Here is a 21,467-nt window from a genome sequence, read left to right as displayed (position 1 = left end):
TTAGTTTTTTGGTTCATCTATGTTTAATGCTTTATTTAGGTGTAAAAATTCGATGTGATGTTTTTGAAAAAAAATTTAGGAACTAAACAAGGCCTTGACTCACAAATGGATTTGAATTTTTCTCTCAATATCCGTTCCTGATCCTGATGACTTAATTCTGCAGTATGAACAAGTTTTGTTTATCTTCTAGGGTCTATGCATACGATGAAATTTTCCACCAATCAGCAAGTGCAAAATCAGAGACCAATCCCTAGAGGTTGCTTGTCTTGCCATTTTGATATTAAATACCCGTTTGTGGCTGGAGGTGTAATAGATAATAACATCACTTGCAGACTAATTAAAAAACAAAAAAGAAATTAAAATTCGGGACCACTATCATTCTGCTACAGAATTAACCTGGTACTCATCTTCATCAACATTTCCTTTTTTATAAAAAAAATCAAGTTGCCATTTCATCAAGCAGAAATAACAGGTGTCCTCCACCTGTAATATGCCAAGCTTCGTCACTTCTCTCTGATTTGCTTACTGATGTATTGCTAGCACTATCACAGCACTGAACACCTCATTTCTGAACTTTTCAACACAAAAAAGAAACCTCCATTATGATCCATATAAAACAATATATATGCTACATATGCATGAGCTCATTGATGTATGCAAGCTACAGATAGAGATGCATTGTTTCTTGTCAGACAAAAACAGGACAGCTAAGCCCTTTCCTCCTCAACATATATATTTTTTTTGCCTATTTTTCTTCAGTGGTGTTGCAGGCATGTAGCATAGGATAAGCTGTTGCCTGTCGGATTAGAAGAGGTGCAGAAACTAGAACTGTATAGATGTCTGCGTTTTGATATGGAGATGGATGCACAATGCATTGGCTGGCTGAGAGATTGTAAAATGGAGACAGGATCCGGTCATGCCTCGCACCTACCAATCTAAATACCGTTTAATTGCAGGTCAAATCGTGGCATGATCATCATGTGATCATCTCTGATAGGCTCGGATCAGCTGTGTTGGCAGATCGACTCCATTTTTGTGTGTGTGTGTATGTATGTGTTATTTAAGGCTCGCGTATCCTTTTAAGAAAAGCAAAACTACTCTCTTTTGGGCGTGGATGTTAGCTGTTTTGGAGATCTTGGTAGTTGGCACTTACATGACAACGTCGGTTTCAGAGGTTTAGGGTTCATCCGTTCAGAAGCACCATTTATATACTTACGTATATAACATTTATCCGTAGAAACAAATTTATAACATATAATCTTAGAAGTATGTATCTATAATATATATATAGAAAGTTTATATATGTATATGAAGTGTTTATGCGGGCCAACAGACGCTCGAACGTTTGCTTGAATGACATGTTGGTTAGGACAACAAATAATAAGATTTTTTAATTAAAATTTTTCAATACAAATGCTTGAAAAAAATCACAGATCTATACTCTCAAGCCTAGCTAGTGGGATTCCACCGCTGCATGTCACGTCGAATTTCGCGCCCAACTAGTCGGGCGTTCTATATATTTCGCCCACTAGCTGGGCTCTGAGAGTATATATCTGCGATTTTTTCAAACAAAAATATATTTTATAAATTTTTAATAAAGAAAATATAAAAAATATTTTGGATGGAATCCGGGCCAGGAAAAATAACATATAATCTGGCCTTGTTATCTGGCCCAAAATTTGATGTTGGGCTGCGGGTAAATCGGCCCAATTTTATTCTCAAGATGGGCCAAGTCTCAGGTTCCATCTCCATTTGGTTTGGGCTGGCCGTGTGTTCTTCCCGTTGCCCTCTCCTCTCCTCTCCTGCTTCCCATTTCGTTTCATCCATCCATCCTCCAATCCCCCCCAAACTGCTCCAAGGATCGTCCAATCCATCTCGTCGGCGATCTCCTCCGCCGCTTCCTCAAGGTGGGGGTGCTCCGCTCCTCGTTTCTCTCTTTTTTTCTTTTCCTCGTAGATGCTCGATGTGATGGATATTTTCGAGGAAACGTTCGATCTGACGATGGTTGAGAGGAGGGAATGGGATTGATGATGGAGCGGATCTGTTCGTGTTTTCTTGAGCTCGTGACGCGGTTGATGCTCGTGCGACCTGCGCGATTCGTGGAGCATTGTTAATCTTCTCGCGTCTTCTGTGTGTAGCTCGCTGTTCGTGTTTATGATCTTTGATTGATCCCTGATGCCAGTATGGTTCGCGGAACCACGTAGAAATTTTTCAGTGATCCCTCGCATGTTGAATTTTTGTTTTTTTTTAAGTCTTCTTTACAGATCATGAACCTGTTTCTGTTTTGGGCTCAAATCAACTTCTTATATTGTGAGTTGTGACTGTAGGTCATGTAATTTTTAAATAGTTGAATTTGTAGGACTTTTTGGATAGAATGTTGTTTAGTAGCATATCATGATTTGATGCATACTTGCTACCAAAGACCTCCTTTTTAGGTTTTCTGATTTGAAGACTATGAGTGACTGAGTGTTATCTCTATAAGTTTCTGGTCATGAATCATGTTCAGTCATGTAACTATGCAAGGATGGCTAATAACCTCTTTGTTTTAAAATGTCATTCTGCATTACAGTTCATGCTGTCTATATGTTGGTATGCTAGCCGACCAGGGTGATTTTTCCTAAGTTAGGCTTAAATCATCCAAAAACAGATTTCTTATGCTCCACAGCTCATGGACTTGCTTCACATGGTAACATTGTGTTTAGACCTTAGGTGCCAAGTTTGAAGAGAGCTACCGACAATATAAAGAATTTGGGAGACAAAGCAGTAGGGTTTGGAAGACAAAGCAGTACTTTAAATTGTAAAAAAATATGAAAGCAACTTAACAATTAATAGGAGGCTACACAGGAGTGAGTTACTACTCCACTAAGGAGTTTAAGGTGAACTCTGCTGTTTTTTAGCGTCTATAGTTCTAAAAGTCAAATTGTATCAATTGTAATAAATTTGTATGTAATCACTTTATATGTGAAAATGTCTGTAGGAAAGATAAATTTTCTTTTGATATTGATATTTTTTTAGATAATGGATTGAATTAACCCACCCTCTACACCATAAAGGGTGTACACGTCCAAAATTCAGAAATGAGCCCTTGAGCTCACTTCAAGTACAACAAACGAGCACTAGGGCTCACTCCCATTACATAGGACCAAACACACAGCAAAACCAGAGTCAAGCAACCCCTGATACAAGAGAGGCTATGATGCAGGATGACAGAAGCTCCATTTTTGCCACGCGAGAGGCTCTTTAAGCAGCAGCAGTATTTCCAGAACCTGACCAAGCACACTTACCTGAAGGGCCGTTACGATGTGGTCACCTCCGTTGCCATTCCCCTTGCTCTTGCCGCCTCCAGCTTGTTTATGATAGTAAGTTTGGGGATTCTTTTAGTTGATTCATGTCTTGCTTGTTTTCTTTGGTCTTCTCTACGTTCTGACAGTGAATTGTTTCTTGTTTTATGAACAGGGTCGTGGGGTGTATAACATGTCTCATGGGGTTGGAAAAAAGGAGTGACCATCAATGGGTTTCCTTATCATTTCAGTACTTTATACTACTAGCATGGAGTGATAGCATCAAGTTGCAACAATAAAGAATGCTGAATTTAACTTGTTATATTACCATTGAAAACTGTGGATATATCTGATTTTCTATGCGCTACCTCATGCTGATCTTCCCAGCCTAATCTGCTAATTTTTGTTCTTGCATTTGTGTCAAATTCAGTTAAAATTTCCACCTGGTTGGCATCTGATCCTTCCCATGATCTTATATTGCCAATAGAAGAAAATAGATTAAAAAAGAAGACATCAATGTATATACTGCAGTTCATACACCAGTTGGGTGACACATGATTCTGTTTGGAGATGAGTACAAGAGATTGGAAGGGGATTATGTGAAACAAGTGAAGAGAAATAATAATATATTCAAAACTGAACAGCCTTATTCAAACAGAGCATTCTATTGTGCTATAGTAGCTCAACACTATATATATACTGATATACACAATATCTAAGTAAATCAGCTTTGGTTGCTCTATCAAATGGTCAGAAAACAGCTGCAAAAATGCCCATTTCATAAAACAAACCACCACACCTAAAGCTGACATTTTCCATTGGTCTTATCCTTAGCCGCTACAAACTACTTCTTGACCCCCAGCACAGTCATATTGTGCATGCACTTGTTTATTGCAAAGAGTGATGCGTTAGGAACACGCATGATTTTTGAATCATTGCACATAATTGTATCATTAATCACCAGTGTTTCTTTGAGTCATTGCACTGTCTTTATTTATTAATTAATCCTTCTATCATTCTGGCAAGAACTGGTCACCAACCAACAACTATATCAATATATCATGGTTAGTTCAGCTGTCCCCAGTGTAGCATTAGGTGCATTGTATTGGTCCAGAATTCCAAATATACAAATGCAGTGGATGCAAACCTCTCTTTATGCCTTTCATCAAAAGAGAGCAAAAGAAAGCTGCACCAGACTTAAGCTAATAGCGCTGGTTTAATTATACGAACAGATTGGATAAGATCATATGAGCAAGTAGCGAGTGGAAGTTGAAAGCCTATTGGGACGTCCAGGGTCCGTGTGAGGTGGGCGACCGCATAGAGCCCCCAAAAATTATGGGCACAAAGATTTATAAAGTATACTAACTATATGTAATAGTTTTTGGTTTTTTAATTAGAAATCAGTTTAAGTTGTCTTGTATAATAAGTATATATCAACAGTTTAGTTCTTCAAGATTTTATTCTTGAAGCGACGTGAGTGTTTTTCCAATACGATCATTGCATAAGCATCATTAGTTTTTTTTTGGTACTCGATATTAGGCCTCTACTTAGTGCTCTGAACTGGGCCTCATATTTCACGGGATGCCGCTGATACTATTATCTTGAGGAATTCGGCATGGATTCATCCGTATTGCCTATTGATACGCTACTCTATATGCACCAAAATAACTTTCTATTTTGACCTTGAACCAAGCACGAATTTACTAAATATTGGGGTATTTCATATGTAACTCTGTTATAAACATACTTTTATCTTCTTATTGTCGAATTAGCATCACTAACTAATATAAATCATATACATGCCCTTTTTATGTGTAATCCTAATACTTACGTACCTAGCATTACTCTAAAAAAGAATACTCCAGGTCTGTTCAGTTTGTTACCAAAATCAAACATTCTAAATATTAACAATGCCAACTAAACCAAATCTTACCATCACAAACTTATTGGTATTTAGTAATTTCAGAAACTTCTACTCACAAAAGTATGCCAAAAATTAGTAAGGTATCAAACTAAACATAACCTATGTACCTTGACCTTGCCAAAATTTTAACAATGCCAAATATTGTTAGTAAAATTTTGGCAACGATGGTAAGATTTGTTTGGACAACAAAAGTGAACATGCAATCTATTTCTTTTTTAGAAAACATAACATACATATATATGTGTATGTATATTAGGAAAAAAGAAAACAAATACGGAGTACTAGTAAATGTAGTATAGGTGGGGGTCACGGACGTCAGCGAATACGATGGAGCGGGTTGACGGCGTGACCCGAACCTAACGGCGACCGACCAACCAACCAACGAACCGAAAGAAAGAGAGAGAAAAAAAAAATCAACCTAACGTCCCAGACGGAGACAAACGGCATCTTCTGGAAATTTCCCAACCGCTCGCTCGCCTCGCTTCTTCCGCGAAACTGCGTGCGTGGACGGCTGGCGGAGTCCCCAAGCAGACGGTGCCGTCACGGCACACGGCACCTCCTCCTCCTTAAATAGGACCCCCTCTCGCATCGTCTCCTCACATCAGCTCCCCCCTTTCCCTCGAAAAATTCCCCAATCTCGCGTTCCTCTCGTCGCGTCGATCGATCGATCGATTTGGGGCGGATCCTCTCGCCTCCTCAAGGTATGATGCTGCCTCCGCCCTCCCCCCCTTCCTCGGATTCTGGTTGCTTGATTGCGTCGTTGGGTGTTGTTCGATCTGGTTGATGGATGGATGGTTGGGACGTGGAGATCGGCTAGGGTTTTGGACTGGGCGTTCGATCTGATTGTTGAGATAAGCTTTTCTGCGGTTAGGCGGCTGTGGGGTGGTTGATTGGATGGTTTGATAGGAGGGATCGGTGTAGATCTGTTCGGGAGTTCACCTCGTCATGCCCGTGTGATTTGATTGGCGCGGTTTGTAGCGTGTTCGTCTTCTGGTCCCTGTTGCGGCCTGTGCATGTTCAGATCTAGTGTTCTGCGCTATTTTTATTTCCTGGTGCGGTAGGTTAATGCAAATCTGGGCTTGTTCTTATGTTAATCCGTTCGCATGTGATGTAGATCGGTAGGGTATGCTTTTGTTAAGACATGGTTGAATTTTGTAGCTTATGCATTTGATTTGATTTCGGATTTATACGGAGTAAATAATGACTCTTTTCATTTGATTGTCGATCGTAGGCAGTAATATCATGTTACAATCTATCATAGTGGTATCATGTTAAAATCTGTCAGCTGTCTCGTAACAATCCATCATAGTAATCTATTCTTACAATCCTTCGTGGTGGTTTCCTGTTACAGTCCATCTTGTTCTGTTTTCTGTTAATATTTGTCTGGAAATGTATGTGCTGTTCCAATTACTTTGTCAGAATTTGTTTGCACTGATTTTTTTTAGTACATCTGCTGTTTGATTTGATCGTTTGTTGCCTTTCTTGTCATAATTCCTTACCTTGTCTCGTTGGCTATTGTTTCTTGCAGATGCAGATCTTTGTGAAGACACTGACCGGCAAGACTATCACCCTCGAGGTGGAGTCGTCTGACACCATCGATAACGTCAAGGCTAAGATCCAGGACAAGGAGGGCATCCCCCCGGATCAGCAGCGTCTCATCTTTGCCGGCAAGCAGCTGGAGGACGGCAGGACCCTTGCGGACTACAACATCCAAAAGGAGTCAACCCTCCACCTTGTCCTCCGCCTCCGTGGTGGCATGCAGATCTTCGTAAAGACTCTGACTGGCAAGACTATCACCCTCGAGGTGGAGTCTTCTGACACCATTGACAACGTCAAGGCCAAGATCCAGGACAAGGAGGGCATCCCCCCGGATCAGCAGCGTCTCATCTTCGCTGGCAAGCAGCTGGAGGATGGCAGGACCCTGGCTGACTACAACATCCAGAAGGAGTCGACCCTTCACCTTGTTCTCCGCCTCCGTGGTGGCATGCAGATCTTCGTCAAGACTCTGACGGGCAAGACCATCACCCTCGAGGTGGAATCTTCTGACACCATTGACAACGTCAAGGCTAAGATCCAGGACAAGGAGGGCATCCCTCCGGACCAGCAGCGTCTTATCTTTGCTGGCAAGCAGCTTGAGGATGGCAGGACCCTTGCTGACTACAACATCCAGAAGGAATCGACCCTCCACCTTGTCCTCCGTCTCAGGGGAGGCATGCAGATCTTCGTCAAGACTCTGACCGGCAAGACTATCACCCTTGAGGTGGAGTCTTCTGACACTATCGACAATGTCAAGGCCAAGATCCAGGACAAGGAAGGCATCCCCCCGGACCAGCAGCGTCTCATCTTTGCTGGCAAGCAGCTCGAGGATGGCAGGACCCTTGCTGACTATAACATCCAGAAGGAGTCCACCCTCCACCTGGTGCTCCGTCTCCGTGGTGGTATGCAGATCTTTGTCAAGACCCTCACAGGCAAGACGATCACTCTGGAGGTTGAGAGCTCAGATACCATCGACAATGTGAAGGCCAAGATCCAGGACAAGGAAGGCATCCCCCCGGACCAGCAGCGTCTCATCTTTGCTGGCAAGCAGCTCGAGGATGGCAGGACCCTTGCTGACTATAACATCCAGAAGGAGTCTACCCTCCACCTGGTGCTTCGTCTCCGTGGTGGTATGCAGATCTTTGTGAAGACATTGACTGGGAAGACCATCACTTTGGAAGTTGAGAGCTCGGACACCATTGATAATGTGAAGGCCAAGATCCAGGACAAGGAGGGGATCCCCCCAGACCAGCAGCGTCTGATCTTCGCCGGCAAGCAGCTGGAGGATGGCCGTACCCTCGCCGACTACAACATCCAGAAGGAGTCTACCCTTCACCTGGTGCTCCGTCTCCGTGGTGGTCAGTAATCTGCCAGCTTGGTGAAGCTGCTGGTGTTCCTGGTCGTCCCGTGCCTCTGTTCGTCAAGTATTAGTGGTGCTGATGTCTACTTGTGTCTGCCTCACCGTACCATCGAGTCCCTATGATGTGTTGGTTTTATGAAACAGTTGCTGTGGCACAGCAGTTTGGGTTATGAATAAGTGGGATTTGAACTTATGCGTTCAGTTCGCTCATTTGCTTCTCCTTTCTGCATGTTTTTCTTTTGTAAAAAAAATCCGAGTGAAGTTTTAAAATCCTGCATATTCTGATTAAATAGTAGTATCTGGTTATCTTACCTTGTTGAATTGTTTGATACCATCGGCCTCGGCCTCATGATTCTGTAGTGTAAGTAAGCGATGCAGAATTGCAGATACGAATAGGATTACGCTGTACTGTTATCTAGTGATGACAAATGGTAATCGAGAAATAGCATACAGTTAGGGAAGGAATTTTCCTAATCTGATGGTTAAAAAACCCAAAATATGATCGATTGATATAAGTACTGCTACATTGTCCAGAAGATGGAAGGGGAAGTGACCCGACCAGTGCTTCGAGACGATTAGCTTTTGAGCTTGCTGAGACAATTAGCATGCGTTTGGTTGCTTATTTCTCGTCTCTAAACAATCCGGTGATAACTTGCCTCAAAAAAAAATACAATCCGTTGATAACCCAAAATTTCTTAGTAAGAAAGCTTATAATTTACACATATAAAACTTAAAATTTGGGCGTCAAAACTTGACACTCTTCTCTTTGGCTCACCTCAAACTTGACACTTTTCTCTTTGGCTCACATCATTTCGCATTACATCATTTCACAGTTACAAAACTTAATGTTGACTTGATTTTATGATTTTTTTACCATGATTTTTTTTATAACTTTTACTTTTAAGTTACTATAGACACGTATATAAAAGTACTACCTATAAATTATTTTTCGTCTGTAAAAACGTGTTTTTAGCCTTTTGTTTTCTCTTCGTCATATCTATATTTTTTGCAAACCCATCAATAGACCGATGAAAACCAAATAAAACTAAACACAAATTTATCAAAAGTTTAAAATTCAGTTTTTTAAACTAAAACCAAAACCACAGAACCATTGCAAGGTGTGTTGTAATGCCAATGAAAGTAGCGTGGTTCGTGTCATAGATCCGGTCCGGGAAGCCCTGACTTCACTCTTCTCCTTTTTCTCAACCTGTACATCAATCTTATTCCACATGAATGAATGTGATTATGTGAATGCTGGTTACAGTGGTTGTCGGTGATGCGCCAAGAATTACTGAACAGCAACAAAAAATTAAAAAAAAATGGGCCATTCAAAAGTCTGACAAAAGGAGGGAAGGAAGCTTCAGAGCTTGGAACCTTGCCTTAGCAAGGCAATGGCAGGAAAGATAAGGAAAGGATCAAGTTCTTTTCTTGCTCTTTCTTCCACCCATGATGTTACCAATCAATTCATCATCAAGATTGCAAAAGCTATAGCATGCACCCAAAAGATTAAAAGAAGGTAGAGATATAAAGCAGAGGAATCAGTGACATTGTCACACGCTTCTCCCGATTCCATTTTGTGTGCGTGCATGCGGGGGCATATCTTATGAGATTTTTGCAGGGATTAGTTAGTTTTTTTTACAAAAATGAAAATTCCTATTTTAAAAAAGAGCCTTATTGGCGAAATCACTACCTCGCAATTACCCTTTGTATATCACATGTTTATGTAATTTATCAAAAATTGGTGACTTTGTCGGTCTCAAAATATATAAACTTAGTCTTCTCTTTTCGCATCTGCTTATGTTTATAAGCTAAAATATAAATTTTTAACTTTAAATTTGAATTTGATTTTAGAATTTTTGTTATCGTAATTTATATGTAGCCTTAACTTTTATATTGCTAAGAATACTTATACAAAAACTTTATTCAAATATTAATTTCTGTTTGCAAATATATTTTTTGGTTTTTCCTTTAAAAATCGAAACAATCGCCTCTAGTTTTTACTGATACTCATATAGGTGGGGATAAGTTGTACGTAAGTACGTTTATAGGAGAGAACTTATGAGCGTTATGGGATACATTGTTTCAAAAAAAAAAGGATTTTTGAATTCCTTAAATTAGGTGTGTTAAAAAAAATCTGCACAGATATTGTCAGTTTGAAGTAACCTCAATGTCAGTGTTAAGCTCCGGCCTTCTGCTGCTGCCTAGTGTATATAAGCAGTTCACTTCACAAGGCTGAGCTGAGTAGTCGAGTGCGCAGCAATGGCGAGCACGAGGGGGAGAGGAGCGGGCGGCGTGGCCGTCGTGCCAATGGCGGTGATCCGGCTTGGCGTGGTGGCCATCGTCGTCCTCGGCGCCGGTGTGATCGGCGCGCGCGCGCAGCTCAGGATGGGGTTCTACGACGAGAGCTGCCCCGCGGCGGAGCGGATCGTCGGGGAGTACGTCCGGCAGCACGTTCGCCGCGTCCCCACCGTCGCCGCCGCGCTGCTCCGGCTGCACTACCACGATTGCTTCGTCAGGGTACGTGCGTGTGTACCGCCATTGATGCGCTTGGATGAGTTTGCGTCCGCGGTATAAACGTGTTTGATGGATTGCGTCGTGGATGTCCAGGGTTGCGACGCGTCGATTCTTCTCAACTCCACGGGCGGCGGCGCCGGCAATGGCGGTGGCGCGGCCGAGAAGGACGCGGCGCCGAACCAGACGCTGCGAGGCTTCGACTTCATCGACCGCGTCAAGGGCCTCCTGGAGGCGGCCTGCCCGGGCGTCGTGTCCTGCGCCGACGTCCTCGCGCTCGTCGCCCGCGACGCCGTCGCCGCCATCGTAAGCTCTCTCTCTACCTCTCTCTCTCTCTCGCCGCGCACTGCTCGGAGCTGACGCACGCGTGCGCGTGTTCAGGGAGGGCCGTCGTGGCGCGTGCCGACGGGGCGGAGGGACGGCACCGTGTCTAGCATGCAGGAGGCGCTCGCCGAGATCCCCTCGCCGGCGATGAGCTTCCCGGAGCTCGCCGGCTTGTTCGCCACCAAGGGCCTCGGCGTGCGCGACCTCGTGTGGCTGTCAGGTACGTTACACAAATCATATACACACAATTCAGTAGTAATCATCTCACATGCTTAATTGCTCATCAGTGCTAACTACAAATTAAACAGGTCGGATCACTCTAAGTAATCAGGTCAAAATTACACTGTTTCCATGTAATTAATCTGCTCTGTTTGAGAATGCCTGCCACCGACGGGAGCTAGCACTTGACCACCTGACTAATTAATCATAGACATAATACATAAGCTGTAGGAATAGTTTCAGAGAGAAGAAAGGCTGTGTCTCAATTTTTCCCATTCTTTGTGTGCTGGCTCGGCAACTGCATGCAAAAGAAGAACGAATAATAGTTGCTTTCTATCTGTCAGTTTGTGTTGGTGGCCAGATCAATTTTTATCTAGCATTGAACTGACTTAACACATGTTCACCAATGAAAAAATTGTTACTTCTATAGTATTTACTATAAGATATTCTAGTCATTTCTAGATTTATATAGATATTGATGAATCCAACACCTTCATATTTTCGCTTTTGTTTATAAGTCAAAATTTAAATTTTCAACATTAAATTTAGAGTTGATTGACTTTTAGATCGCTAAAAATACATTATAAAAGTTTTATCCGTAAGTAATTTTTCGTTTGTAAATATGCTATTTGACTTTTTTCATATAAAACTCCAACAATCACCCCCATTATATATATATATATATATATATATATATATATATATATATATATATATATATATAATGTGTTCATTAATTCATGGATAAACGTAGCTAGGGGCAAAACATATGATAATATAAAACCGAGGAAATTGATGACGTGACAAAAACAAGTGGATGTCTTCTTGAGAGTTTAAAATTTTTCCCTCCAGCAATATCTACATTTCTGCTACTATATTGACTTCATAAGTTTAAACCGGAAGTCTTTAGTTTTATATAGTTTTATACTATCTATCTCATAAGTTAGCATCAAAAGGGAAATTTTGAAGTTAGCCGCAGCCTGCAGGCTTGAGAACTTTGAAATTTTAGATTGTTTTCTGACAATCAACCCAAAAAATTACGTTGATTTTTGTTCTTCAAATTTTGCATTTCAATCCAGTCGTTCTGACGCTCAAATTATGTCCGGAAAATGGCGATCTACACCGAGCTAACATCATGAACATCTCTAAGAATTCAAGATTGTTTCTGTAAAAATTCAGTGTTCATTTCTGAAGAATGCATGTGAGCAGGTGCGCACACCATCGGCATCGCCCACTGCTCGTCCTTCGCCGACCGCCTCTACGGCGGCGGCGGCGGCGGCGTCGGCAACGGCAACGGCACCGACCCGCCGCCGCTGGAAGCGGCCTACGCCGCCAACCTGCGGGAGCGCAAGTGCAGGACGGCCGGCGACGGCGTGGTGGAGATGGACCCCGGCAGCCACCTGACGTTCGACCTCGGCTACTACCGGGCGGTGCTCAAGCACAGGGGCCTGCTCCGGTCCGACGCCGCGCTCGTCACTGACGCGGCGGCGCGGGCCGACATCGCCGGCGTGGTGGACAGCCCGCCGGAGGTGTTCTTCCAGGTGTTCGGCCGGTCGATGGCGACGCTGGGCGCGGTGCAGGTCAAGACCGGCTCCGAGGGGGAGATCAGGAGGAACTGCGCCGTCGTCAACAGCTCCTGATGAACTAAAAAAAAACGGAGCTAATTTGCATCCTTTTTTTTCATGGATTTTTTTTTCAGAGGATAGCGTGATTTTGTTCTTATGATTTTGTGATCTGCATTCGGTAAAATTCTAGTACAAATTTTGCTGCGCGTGTTCTTGTGTTCTCTGCTGTGTCCGACCGTCAGTTTGATTGAGAGATGCAGTATTTGTATAATTTGCAGCTGATGAAAAACTGAGACTGCAGATGAAGTATGAACAGGGAACAGGACACTATTTTCCAAAGTTGCATCAAATTGATTTTATTATACGCACAGGTACTAGCAAATCTTGCTAGGGCAAATGATGCTACTTCATCTCCAAACACACCCTGTAGGAGATTGGTTTCACCATCAAAACAACCTTCTTTTCTGATGAAAGATGCTGCCCAACTTTAATTAGAACATATTAACAAGAGTTCATTACCACAGCATAAATAAGCCTAGTTTGTCTAGAGAGAAAATTACAGCTGATTACAATGCAATTATGGAACAAAAACTTGCGAGCATTTTCAGGTGCACTTCATGTTTTGCATAACTTTCTGCTGCATGGCATCCACGCGACTGAAGAATGCAAACCTCCAGGCATTACAAAGAAACAGTGCTCCAAACCATAGCCAAAAACCAAAGACAGTTCCTGCTGTTACCATTAAGTACAGCCACAGGGTTTCCAGTTCTTGGTGATGTTCTTTTAGCCCTTCCACTGTAGTTGTAGGACTTGAATCGTTTGAACATGGAATTTTCAAAGGCAATCCACATAGCCCCAGATTATTGCTATAAATTGAGGGGTCATCCAACGTTTGGAGTTGATTACCTGCAGGTATCTCACCTGACAGAAGGTTGTTTGAGAGATTAAGCTTGCTGAGGCTTGTTAAGTTTGATATGCTAGGAGGAATAGGACCCGAGAGTTTATTCCAAGAGAGGTCAAGAGACTCTAAAAACTTCAGATTACCAATATCTTTTGGGATACCATCACTCAAGTAGTTTCTGGAGATATTTAGGAGCTGGAGGCTTCTAAGATTTGCCAACTTTGAAGGAATCTCACCAGAGAGAAAATTGCTTGATAAATCAATACCAATCACATGTTGATAAATTTCCTGAAAAGTATGCTCCCTTCCCTTCCAAACAATGTCAATGTAGTATGGATGATTGAGGCTTTCTGCACCAGGATATAGGTCAATAAAGACAGACATATCTGTAATTTCTCGCTGCATGGAGGATAAGTTGGCGAAACTGCCAGGTATTGAACCTGTAAAATTATTTTCAGCTAGATCAAGCAGTTGAAGATGGGAGAGTTGTGATATCTGCCAAGGAATACTCCCATTGAACATGTTTGACCGCAACCGTAGAATACTCAGCAAAGGATTGCTTCCCCCTATCCACGAAGGAATCTCTCCGGAAATCTTATTGTGCCCAAGATCCAAAACTACTAGTTTGTTGAGGTTCTTCAATGCTGTAGGAAAAGAACCCGAGAAGTTATTGTTTGACAAGTGAAGTGTTATTAGGGAGGATTCATTGTTACTTGAGATTGGAAATTCTCCAGATAAACTGTTGCTAGACAAATCCATGAGAACGAGATTTTTCAAATTCCACAAGCATCCAGGGAGCTCTCCCTCAAGACGGTTGTCACTGATTGCAAGGAATTGCAACGATGCATTACATATATTTAATGGTAGTGTTCCAGTAAGGTGATTCTTTGACGCTCCCAACGTTAATAAAAGCGGCAAGCTTACCATGTCCACTGGGATTGAGCCAGTAAATTTGTTGCCGAAGAGGTCAAGATACTCTAGCTTTGTCCAGTTGCTGATCTGCAATGGGATGCTTCCAGGTAACATGTTGTTGGCAACATCAAACGCCTGGATATCAGTCCAATTTGAAAGTATCTCTGGTGGGATACTGACATTGATGTAGTTTCCATTTATGGAGAATTGTCGTATTTCTCTCATCCTGGAATAAGATGGTGGCAAACTTCCAACAAAATGATTCCTTGACAGGTCCATCAACTGGAGTCCAGTAAGGTTCCCAAGCTCAGTGGGAAGAGTAGAAACCAAACCAGCATCACTTACATTAAGTATTTGTAGCCTCTGAAGCTGCCCCAGTGATGCTGGGACTGTCCCACCAAGTGGGTTGCTACCCAAATCAAGTTCTTCCAATCCAGACATCACCCCGAGCTCCTCCGGAATTCCTCCAGTGAGGTTGTTCATTGCAACAGACAGCTTTGAGAGCTTCTGGAGCCTCGAGAGTGAATGTGGTATTGGCCCGCAGAAACCGTTCGAAGACAGATCTAGATACCGCAAATTTGGGGCCATCTCTGGTAGTGAATTTGGTAGGGGTCCCGAGAAGGCGTTACCTGATAAGTCCAGGTATTGCATCCTCAAACTAGTGCTGTTGAGGATGAATTGTGGGAATGTACCATTAAGATGGTTATTAGATAGAGATAAAACCTCCAAACTGGGCATGTGTGAGAACCTGGCATCCTCTGGAATGGTCAGGCGGTTATATCCAAGATTTAACTTGGCAATCCTAGGGAGTTTGCTGAGTTGGTAAGGGATGGCACCAGTAAGATTATTGCCACTCAAAACCAGAACAGTCAGTGTAGGCAGCATGGAAATATTTGCGGGGATGGCACCAACAAGAAAATTGCCACTGAGGTTGATTGTGGTGAGGTTTTGAAAAGCGGCAAAGTAGAAGGCGTCAAGCGTACCGTCGATGCCAGAGGTGGCAAGCTCAAGCTCAGTGACATGGCCGCCATGGTCGCATGCGACACCGTACCAAGAGCAGGTAGGGTTGGCAATCGACCATGTGGACAGAGAGTTGGGACCCTTCAAAGTGGACCTCCATCGGAGGAGAGCTTCTGCTTCTGTCTCTGCAGCTAAACCAGTAGCCTTAGCAGTGCATAGCAGCAGAAAGACAGAAATGAGGAAGAGCATTGCCATTGCCAATTTGCCATTGCTGCTTCCTAGAGGAAATACATATATAGTAGTTCATTCAAATATTTGATGAGCTAAGAAGAGGTCAAGACCGACAGGAGTGAGGACAATGCATGTGAGCTGGCAGCCCGACCATCAATGGAATAAAGCACATGCTGATATAGCTTGACAATCAACGCAAGAAAACCTACAGAACTTTTACATGGAGTATATTGTAATCACTCAGTTTTATAATATAAGACTTTTTAATTATACCGAGATTTATATGGGTGTTGATGAATTTAGATACGTAAAAATCATATACATTGATCAATGGACAAATGCAGGCATAACTTTAAAATATTATTAACATGAAATGAAAGTGGTAATAAAAAAATAATAGTCAAAGGTTTTGTTTGAATTTCGTGTTCTTATCCCAAAAAGTCAAGTATTAGGAACTACCAAATAGTTGACTGGTTTGCTAACCGACAGTGTCACCAATCCAACCACACGGTTAATTGCTTAGCTGTCTATTAGTCTCACCAATCCACATCTTATCACCAAGGATGCTACTACTACTTGCTACAAAAGAATTCTTCTTGATAATAAGCCGAATTCCCAATACCAAATTGGCAAGTAGCAATCTGCGGCTAAGAGGGGAGCCTCACCTTGCTGCTGCTCACCATCCGAGCCGAGCTGGCGCCAAGGGAGCTGATAGCTTGGCGAGGGCCATGGCTGGCTTTCTTTGCAGCCTGAGCCATGGATTCAGTCCTGAAGATCCGAGAAAGATCCAGGGATGCAGGAGACGGCTGCGGAGCTACTCCATCAGCCGGATGCTCCGACCAATGGAGCTCCATTGTATCCATCCTTCCTGCGCTGCTCTTCGGCGCGCGGTGTTCGTGGTGGCGAGGCGAGGCAGGCGACGAGGTCAGGTGCTGGTGGGTGGCGCCGTGGCGGCGGCGAGCCGGCAACCTATCGGACCAACTATGTGGGCCGCAATACGACGGAATCCTGTTTCGGCCCATTTAACTGGGCCTGAATACAATTAATGGTCTTCTCTCCATGGATAGATAGGCTTCTGGTGCAAAAAAAAAAAGAGTTGATTTGCATGCATTCAGATTTGTATTTACAGTGGACAGTGTTGGTTAAAGAAAAATCCTTTGGATGTTCATATAATCCATTGTTAATTATATAGACTCGTTGTAATGTGTCCACATGTTACTATCTTTCCGTTTTATAATATAAGACTTTCTAACCTTAACTATATTCATCAACAAATGCATTAATCTAGATAAGACTAGAAAGTCTTACGATATTAAAAGGAGACATTAGTATTTAGTATTTGGTAACATTCCAACAATTTTGCTGTGTGTGTTCTTGTTGTATTAGTGATGTTAATTGCGTAGTAGTTACTTTAAGTTTTAACTGCGGGTTGTGTTTCTACCCGCAGAAAACAACAGATTACTACTAGAACAAATCAACAAATGAAAAAAATAAGAAGAGAAAATCAACATGCTGATAGACAGCTGGGAGCCTGAAACTGTAGATAAACAATGCACAATCATCTAATAACATAACTTAGAGAGATGCGAGACACTAAAAACTTGAAATTGGCCGCATGACAAACATCAATGATATAGCTTGTGTCTTATTTCTTGGACTCACTGGTGTTCAAGTACAGATGATGCAAACATGAGCAAATAGTTAGACATTCTCAATTGGGCTCTGTGGGAAGCATCACGATGTACTCCCATATGTGCATCATCTTCTGCATAACTTTCTGCTGCATGGCATCGACGCGACTGAAGAATGCAAACCTCCAGGCGTCACAGAAAAATAATGCTCCATACCATAGCCAAAAACCAAAGACAGTTCCAGCAGTTACTGAACAGTACAGCCACAGGGTTTCCAGTTCTTGGTGATGTTCTTTCAACCCTTCCAGTATAGTCGCAAACGAATGCTTTGAACATGGAATTTTCAAAGGGAATCCACAAAGCCCCAGATTATTGCCATAAATCGAGGGGTCATCGAGTGTTTGGAGTTGATTGCCTGTAGGTATCTCACCTGACAGAAGGTTGTTTCAGAGATTAAGCTTGCTGAGGCTTGTTAAGTTTGATATGCTAGGAGGAATAGGACCCGAGAGTTTATTCCAAGAGAGATCAAGAGACTCTAAAAACTTCAGATTACCGATGTCTTTTGGGATACCACCCCTCAAATAGTTTCTGGAGATATTAAGGAACTGGAGGCTTCTAAGATTTGCCAGCTCTGAAGGGATCTCGCCAGAGAGAAAATTGCTTGAAAGATCAACACCAATCACACTTTCACTTGCTTGCTGAAAAATGGACTCACTTTCCTTCCACATAATGGTAATGTAATCTAATTCGTTGGTGGTGTAGGATCGAACAAGATCAAACAAACCTACCAGAGGAGGGGTGAATGGTAGGGAAAAACAAAACCCAAAAATCTTTCGCGGAATAAAGGATTACCTCTGTCGAAGAAATTGACGAAGGCTTGCTACCTTGATCACGTCGCTCCTGTGTCGCCGCTACCTTGATCGCGCCGCTCATGTGCCGCCGAGCAGATCATCGAATCGCGCCACTCCTATGACGTCGATCGGATCGTCGGAATCCAAAAAATCACCAGTAGATGAAAGTCGAAAACGTAGATTGAATGATCTTGACTTTATTGCATCAACTGGTATTTACAAAGTGCACCAACAGCACTCCTATCAAAATCGTCGATCTAGAATCAACAACTAAGTCTCACAAAAGCACACCCGGGGCATACCCCTCGGTCTCTATTTATATCGAAAAGTCTATCACCAAATAGGAGTAGGACTGCTTATACTAATATGGCTCATCTCTTAGTTTTTCTAATCAAATCCAACATGCCAAAATCAGCCGTGCTACAGTAGTCCGACTGCTACAGTACCGCCGTGCTACAGTAATCCGATCCGGTTGCTACAGTGCCGCGTGCTACAGTAACCCGGTTGCTACAGTATCCGACGCTGCTACAGTGTCCGAACATGTAGCAAATTCCTTTTCTTTTCTCATCCAGTTTTGATCCGATTTACTTCCCGATTTTTCCGGCGCTTACACACACAACATGTGAAGCCCGTTACGATTCCATCCCACACGGTGTTGCTCCACCATGTGCCAACTCGTATTCAATATCGTCACCTGGCATCCTCGATCGTCCGGACCTCAGCTCCTCCCTGAGCCTAGTCACGATTCCACCGCCATTGATCGATATTGACCTCAAGTCACCTGCACAACTAGAGACAAACCAACCGTTTCCGAGCACAGATATCGCAACCTGACTCACATTAGTTACACACACTCGCACCAACATCTTAATTGTTTCCAAACCAAATTCAATTTATAAACCAAATCGCAAGCCAATTGTTCATCAGAAAATATTAATCATGCTTATGATCTTACAGGTGGTAGCTATTGTATTTCTTGTTTCTGGCTGCATGGAAGATAAGTTGGCAAAACTAGTTGGTATAGGACCTTTCAAATTATTTTCAGCTAGATCAAGCAGTTGGAGATGGGAGAGTTTCGATAGCTGCCAAGGAATTCTTCCATAGAACATGTTTGATCGCAGCCGGAGAATCCTCAGCGAAGGATTGCTTTCCCCTATCCATGAAGGAATTGCGCCATAAATATTATTGTATCCAAGATCCAAAACATCTAGTTGAGTTGATGCGTTCAACACTGTTGGAAAACAGCCTGAGAAGTTATTGTTTGATAAGTGCAGTGACGTTAGTACGGAACTGTAACTTAAGTTGGGAATTTCGCCAGTAAAAGAATTGTTTGACAAATCCATGTGCTGGATTACTGTCAAATTTGACAAGCAAGGTCACCAAATAACTGATTATTTGATAGATCGAAGAGAATCAAATTGGTTGTTTCGCAGATGGATGCAGGAAGCTCGCCCTCAAGATGGTTGTCGCTGATGGCAAGGTATTCCAAAGCTGACACATTGCCGGTACCTAACGGTATCGTTCCAGTAAGGTGATTCTTTGACAGGCTCAATAACATCAAGTTTGGCATGGTCGCCAACTCTGTTGGAATTGAGCCAGTAAATCTGTTGCCGGAGAGGACGAGTACCGTTAGCATCGTCCAGTTTGAAAACATCTCTGACGGGATACTACCATTGATGTAGTTCCTTCCTATGGAAAAATAGGATATCTGTTGCATCCTGGCAAAAGACAGCGGCAAACTTCCAACAAACTGATTCCCTGACAGAAGCATCACCTCGAGACGAGAAAGGTTCCCGAGCTCAGGTGGAAGAGTAGAACTCAAACCTGCATCACTTAAATCGAGAAATCGTAGCCTCGGAAGCTGCCCCAGAGATGCTGGGATTGGCCCACCAAGTGGGTTGCTACTCAGCTCAAGTCCTTCCAACCAAGACATCGTTGCAAGCTCCTCCGGGATTACTCCGGTGAGGTTGTTCATCTCAACAGATAGCACCCGGAGCTTCTGGAGCCTTGAGAGCGAATGTGGAATCGACCCATAGAATCCATTGGACGACAGATTTAGATATCTTAACCTTGGTACTATCTCTGACAGTGAATCCGGTATCAGTCCAGAGAAGGCGTTATCCGATAAATCAATGTATCTCATACTCAAAAGTAGTGCAGTTCAGGAAGAAGTGTGGGAAGCTACCATTAAGATCATTGTTACGTAGAGATAAGAACTTCAATCTAGGTGGAGCAGAGAACCTGAGATGTTCTGGATTGCTCAATTGGTTATCTCCAAGATTTAGTTTGACAATCATAGGGAGATTACTGAGTTGGTAGGGGATCGCACCGGCAAGATTGTTGCTACTTAAATCCAGAACAGTTAGAGACAGCAACATCGAAATATTTGCCGGGATGGCGCCGATGAGATTATTGTTGCTGAGGTCGATCTGGTAAGGTTCTGGAACGCTACAGAGTACAAGGCATCAAGCGTACCTTTCAGGCCGGCTTTTGTAAGGCTGAGCTCAGTGACATGGCCACCGTGGTCGCATCTGACACCTAACCAAGAGAAAGTAGAGTTGGCAACCGACCATGAGGATAGCGAGCTGGCGTCAATCAAAGTGGATTTCCATTCGAGAAGTGCTGCAGCTTCTGAATCCGCTGCCTCACAGCTTGCTGTGCATAATAGCAGAAACATCAGGACAGGGGAGAGGCTATGCAACGCCATTAATTGCTGCACGAAATTTCAGTGAGCCAAATGGGCAAATTGATGCTTGTAGAAGTAGCAGTAGCTGGCTAGTAGAAGCAGCGTTGTTGCTGAAGATGTCTAAACTGTAGGAAGGCCTGGTAGCCGTTAAGACTCGGGGTCATCAAGCGAGAAGGGACATATCGGTGGAAATTATCCAGTTTGACCTGTTCCTGATCTGGAGAAATTATCACTCAGATAAACCAATTTCTGTTCTGGGAAGATAAAAACCAGATAATCTTTCTCAGCGTGCGGCTCCCAATGCAAGCAAAATAGTAGCCAACGTTTTCCTGGAACCAGGGTGGACCATCCGGGTGACAGCTGCAGGATGCAAGCAAAATAGTAGCCAACGTTTTCCTGGAACCAGGGTGGACCATCCGGGTGACAGCTGCAGGATGCAAGCAAAATAGTAGCCAGTGTTTTCCTGGAGCCAGGGACCAAAATAGTTGCCAATGCTTTCCTGGAGCCGTTCTTGGAAGCGTCGGAGGACCCGTCCCGGAGCTGCTTCCACTGGTGAATGTGAACTTCAGTCATGT

General features: G+C 43.1%; 2 protein-coding genes and 1 pseudogene across 2 annotated transcripts; 2 read left to right on the top strand and 1 right to left on the bottom strand.

The window, feature by feature from the left end:
• The first annotated feature begins 5,807 nt into the window (after window positions 1–5,807).
• LOC102719267 (polyubiquitin) lies at window positions 5,808–8,311 on the top strand. The gene is made up of 2 exons (XM_006646848.2): window positions 5,808–5,906; window positions 6,734–8,311. The coding sequence occupies exon 2, from the start codon at window positions 6,734–6,736 to the stop codon at window positions 8,105–8,107; it is 1,374 nt and encodes a 457-aa protein (XP_006646911.1). The 5' UTR covers window positions 5,808–5,906; the 3' UTR covers window positions 8,108–8,311.
• Window positions 8,312–10,360: 2,049 nt separating this feature from the next.
• LOC102714537 (peroxidase 3-like) lies at window positions 10,361–13,130 on the top strand. Its single transcript, XM_040521466.1, has 4 exons — window positions 10,361–10,618; window positions 10,709–10,918; window positions 10,994–11,156; window positions 12,365–13,130. The coding sequence occupies exons 1-4, from the start codon at window positions 10,361–10,363 to the stop codon at window positions 12,793–12,795; spliced, it is 1,062 nt and encodes a 353-aa protein (XP_040377400.1). The 3' UTR covers window positions 12,796–13,130.
• Window positions 13,040–21,412, bottom strand: LOC102718985 (annotated as a pseudogene).
• Between the last annotated feature and the right edge of the window lie 55 nt (window positions 21,413–21,467).

This window comes from Oryza brachyantha, chromosome 2 (genome assembly GCF_000231095.2).
Source record: "Oryza brachyantha chromosome 2, ObraRS2, whole genome shotgun sequence".
Classification (NCBI taxonomy): Eukaryota; Viridiplantae; Streptophyta; class Magnoliopsida; order Poales; family Poaceae; genus Oryza; species Oryza brachyantha.
The sequence above is the reverse complement of the archived record's forward strand: the minus strand, read 5'-3'. Positions and strand labels throughout refer to the sequence as shown.

Bases quoted from the DNA above. Each gene is read 5' to 3' on its own strand.
- LOC102719267 (XM_006646848.2), top strand. From the start codon at position 6,734: ATGCAGATCTTTGTGAAGACACTGACCGGCAAGACTATCACCCTCGAG.
- LOC102714537 (XM_040521466.1), top strand. From the start codon at position 10,361: ATGGCGAGCACGAGGGGGAGAGGAGCGGGCGGCGTGGCCGTCGTGCCA. The intron at 10,619-10,708 runs GTACGTGCGTGT...GTGGATGTCCAG, and splicing joins ACCACGATTGCTTCGTCAGG to GGTTGCGACGCGTCGATTCT. The intron at 10,919-10,993 runs GTAAGCTCTCTC...GCGCGTGTTCAG, and splicing joins GCGACGCCGTCGCCGCCATC to GGAGGGCCGTCGTGGCGCGT.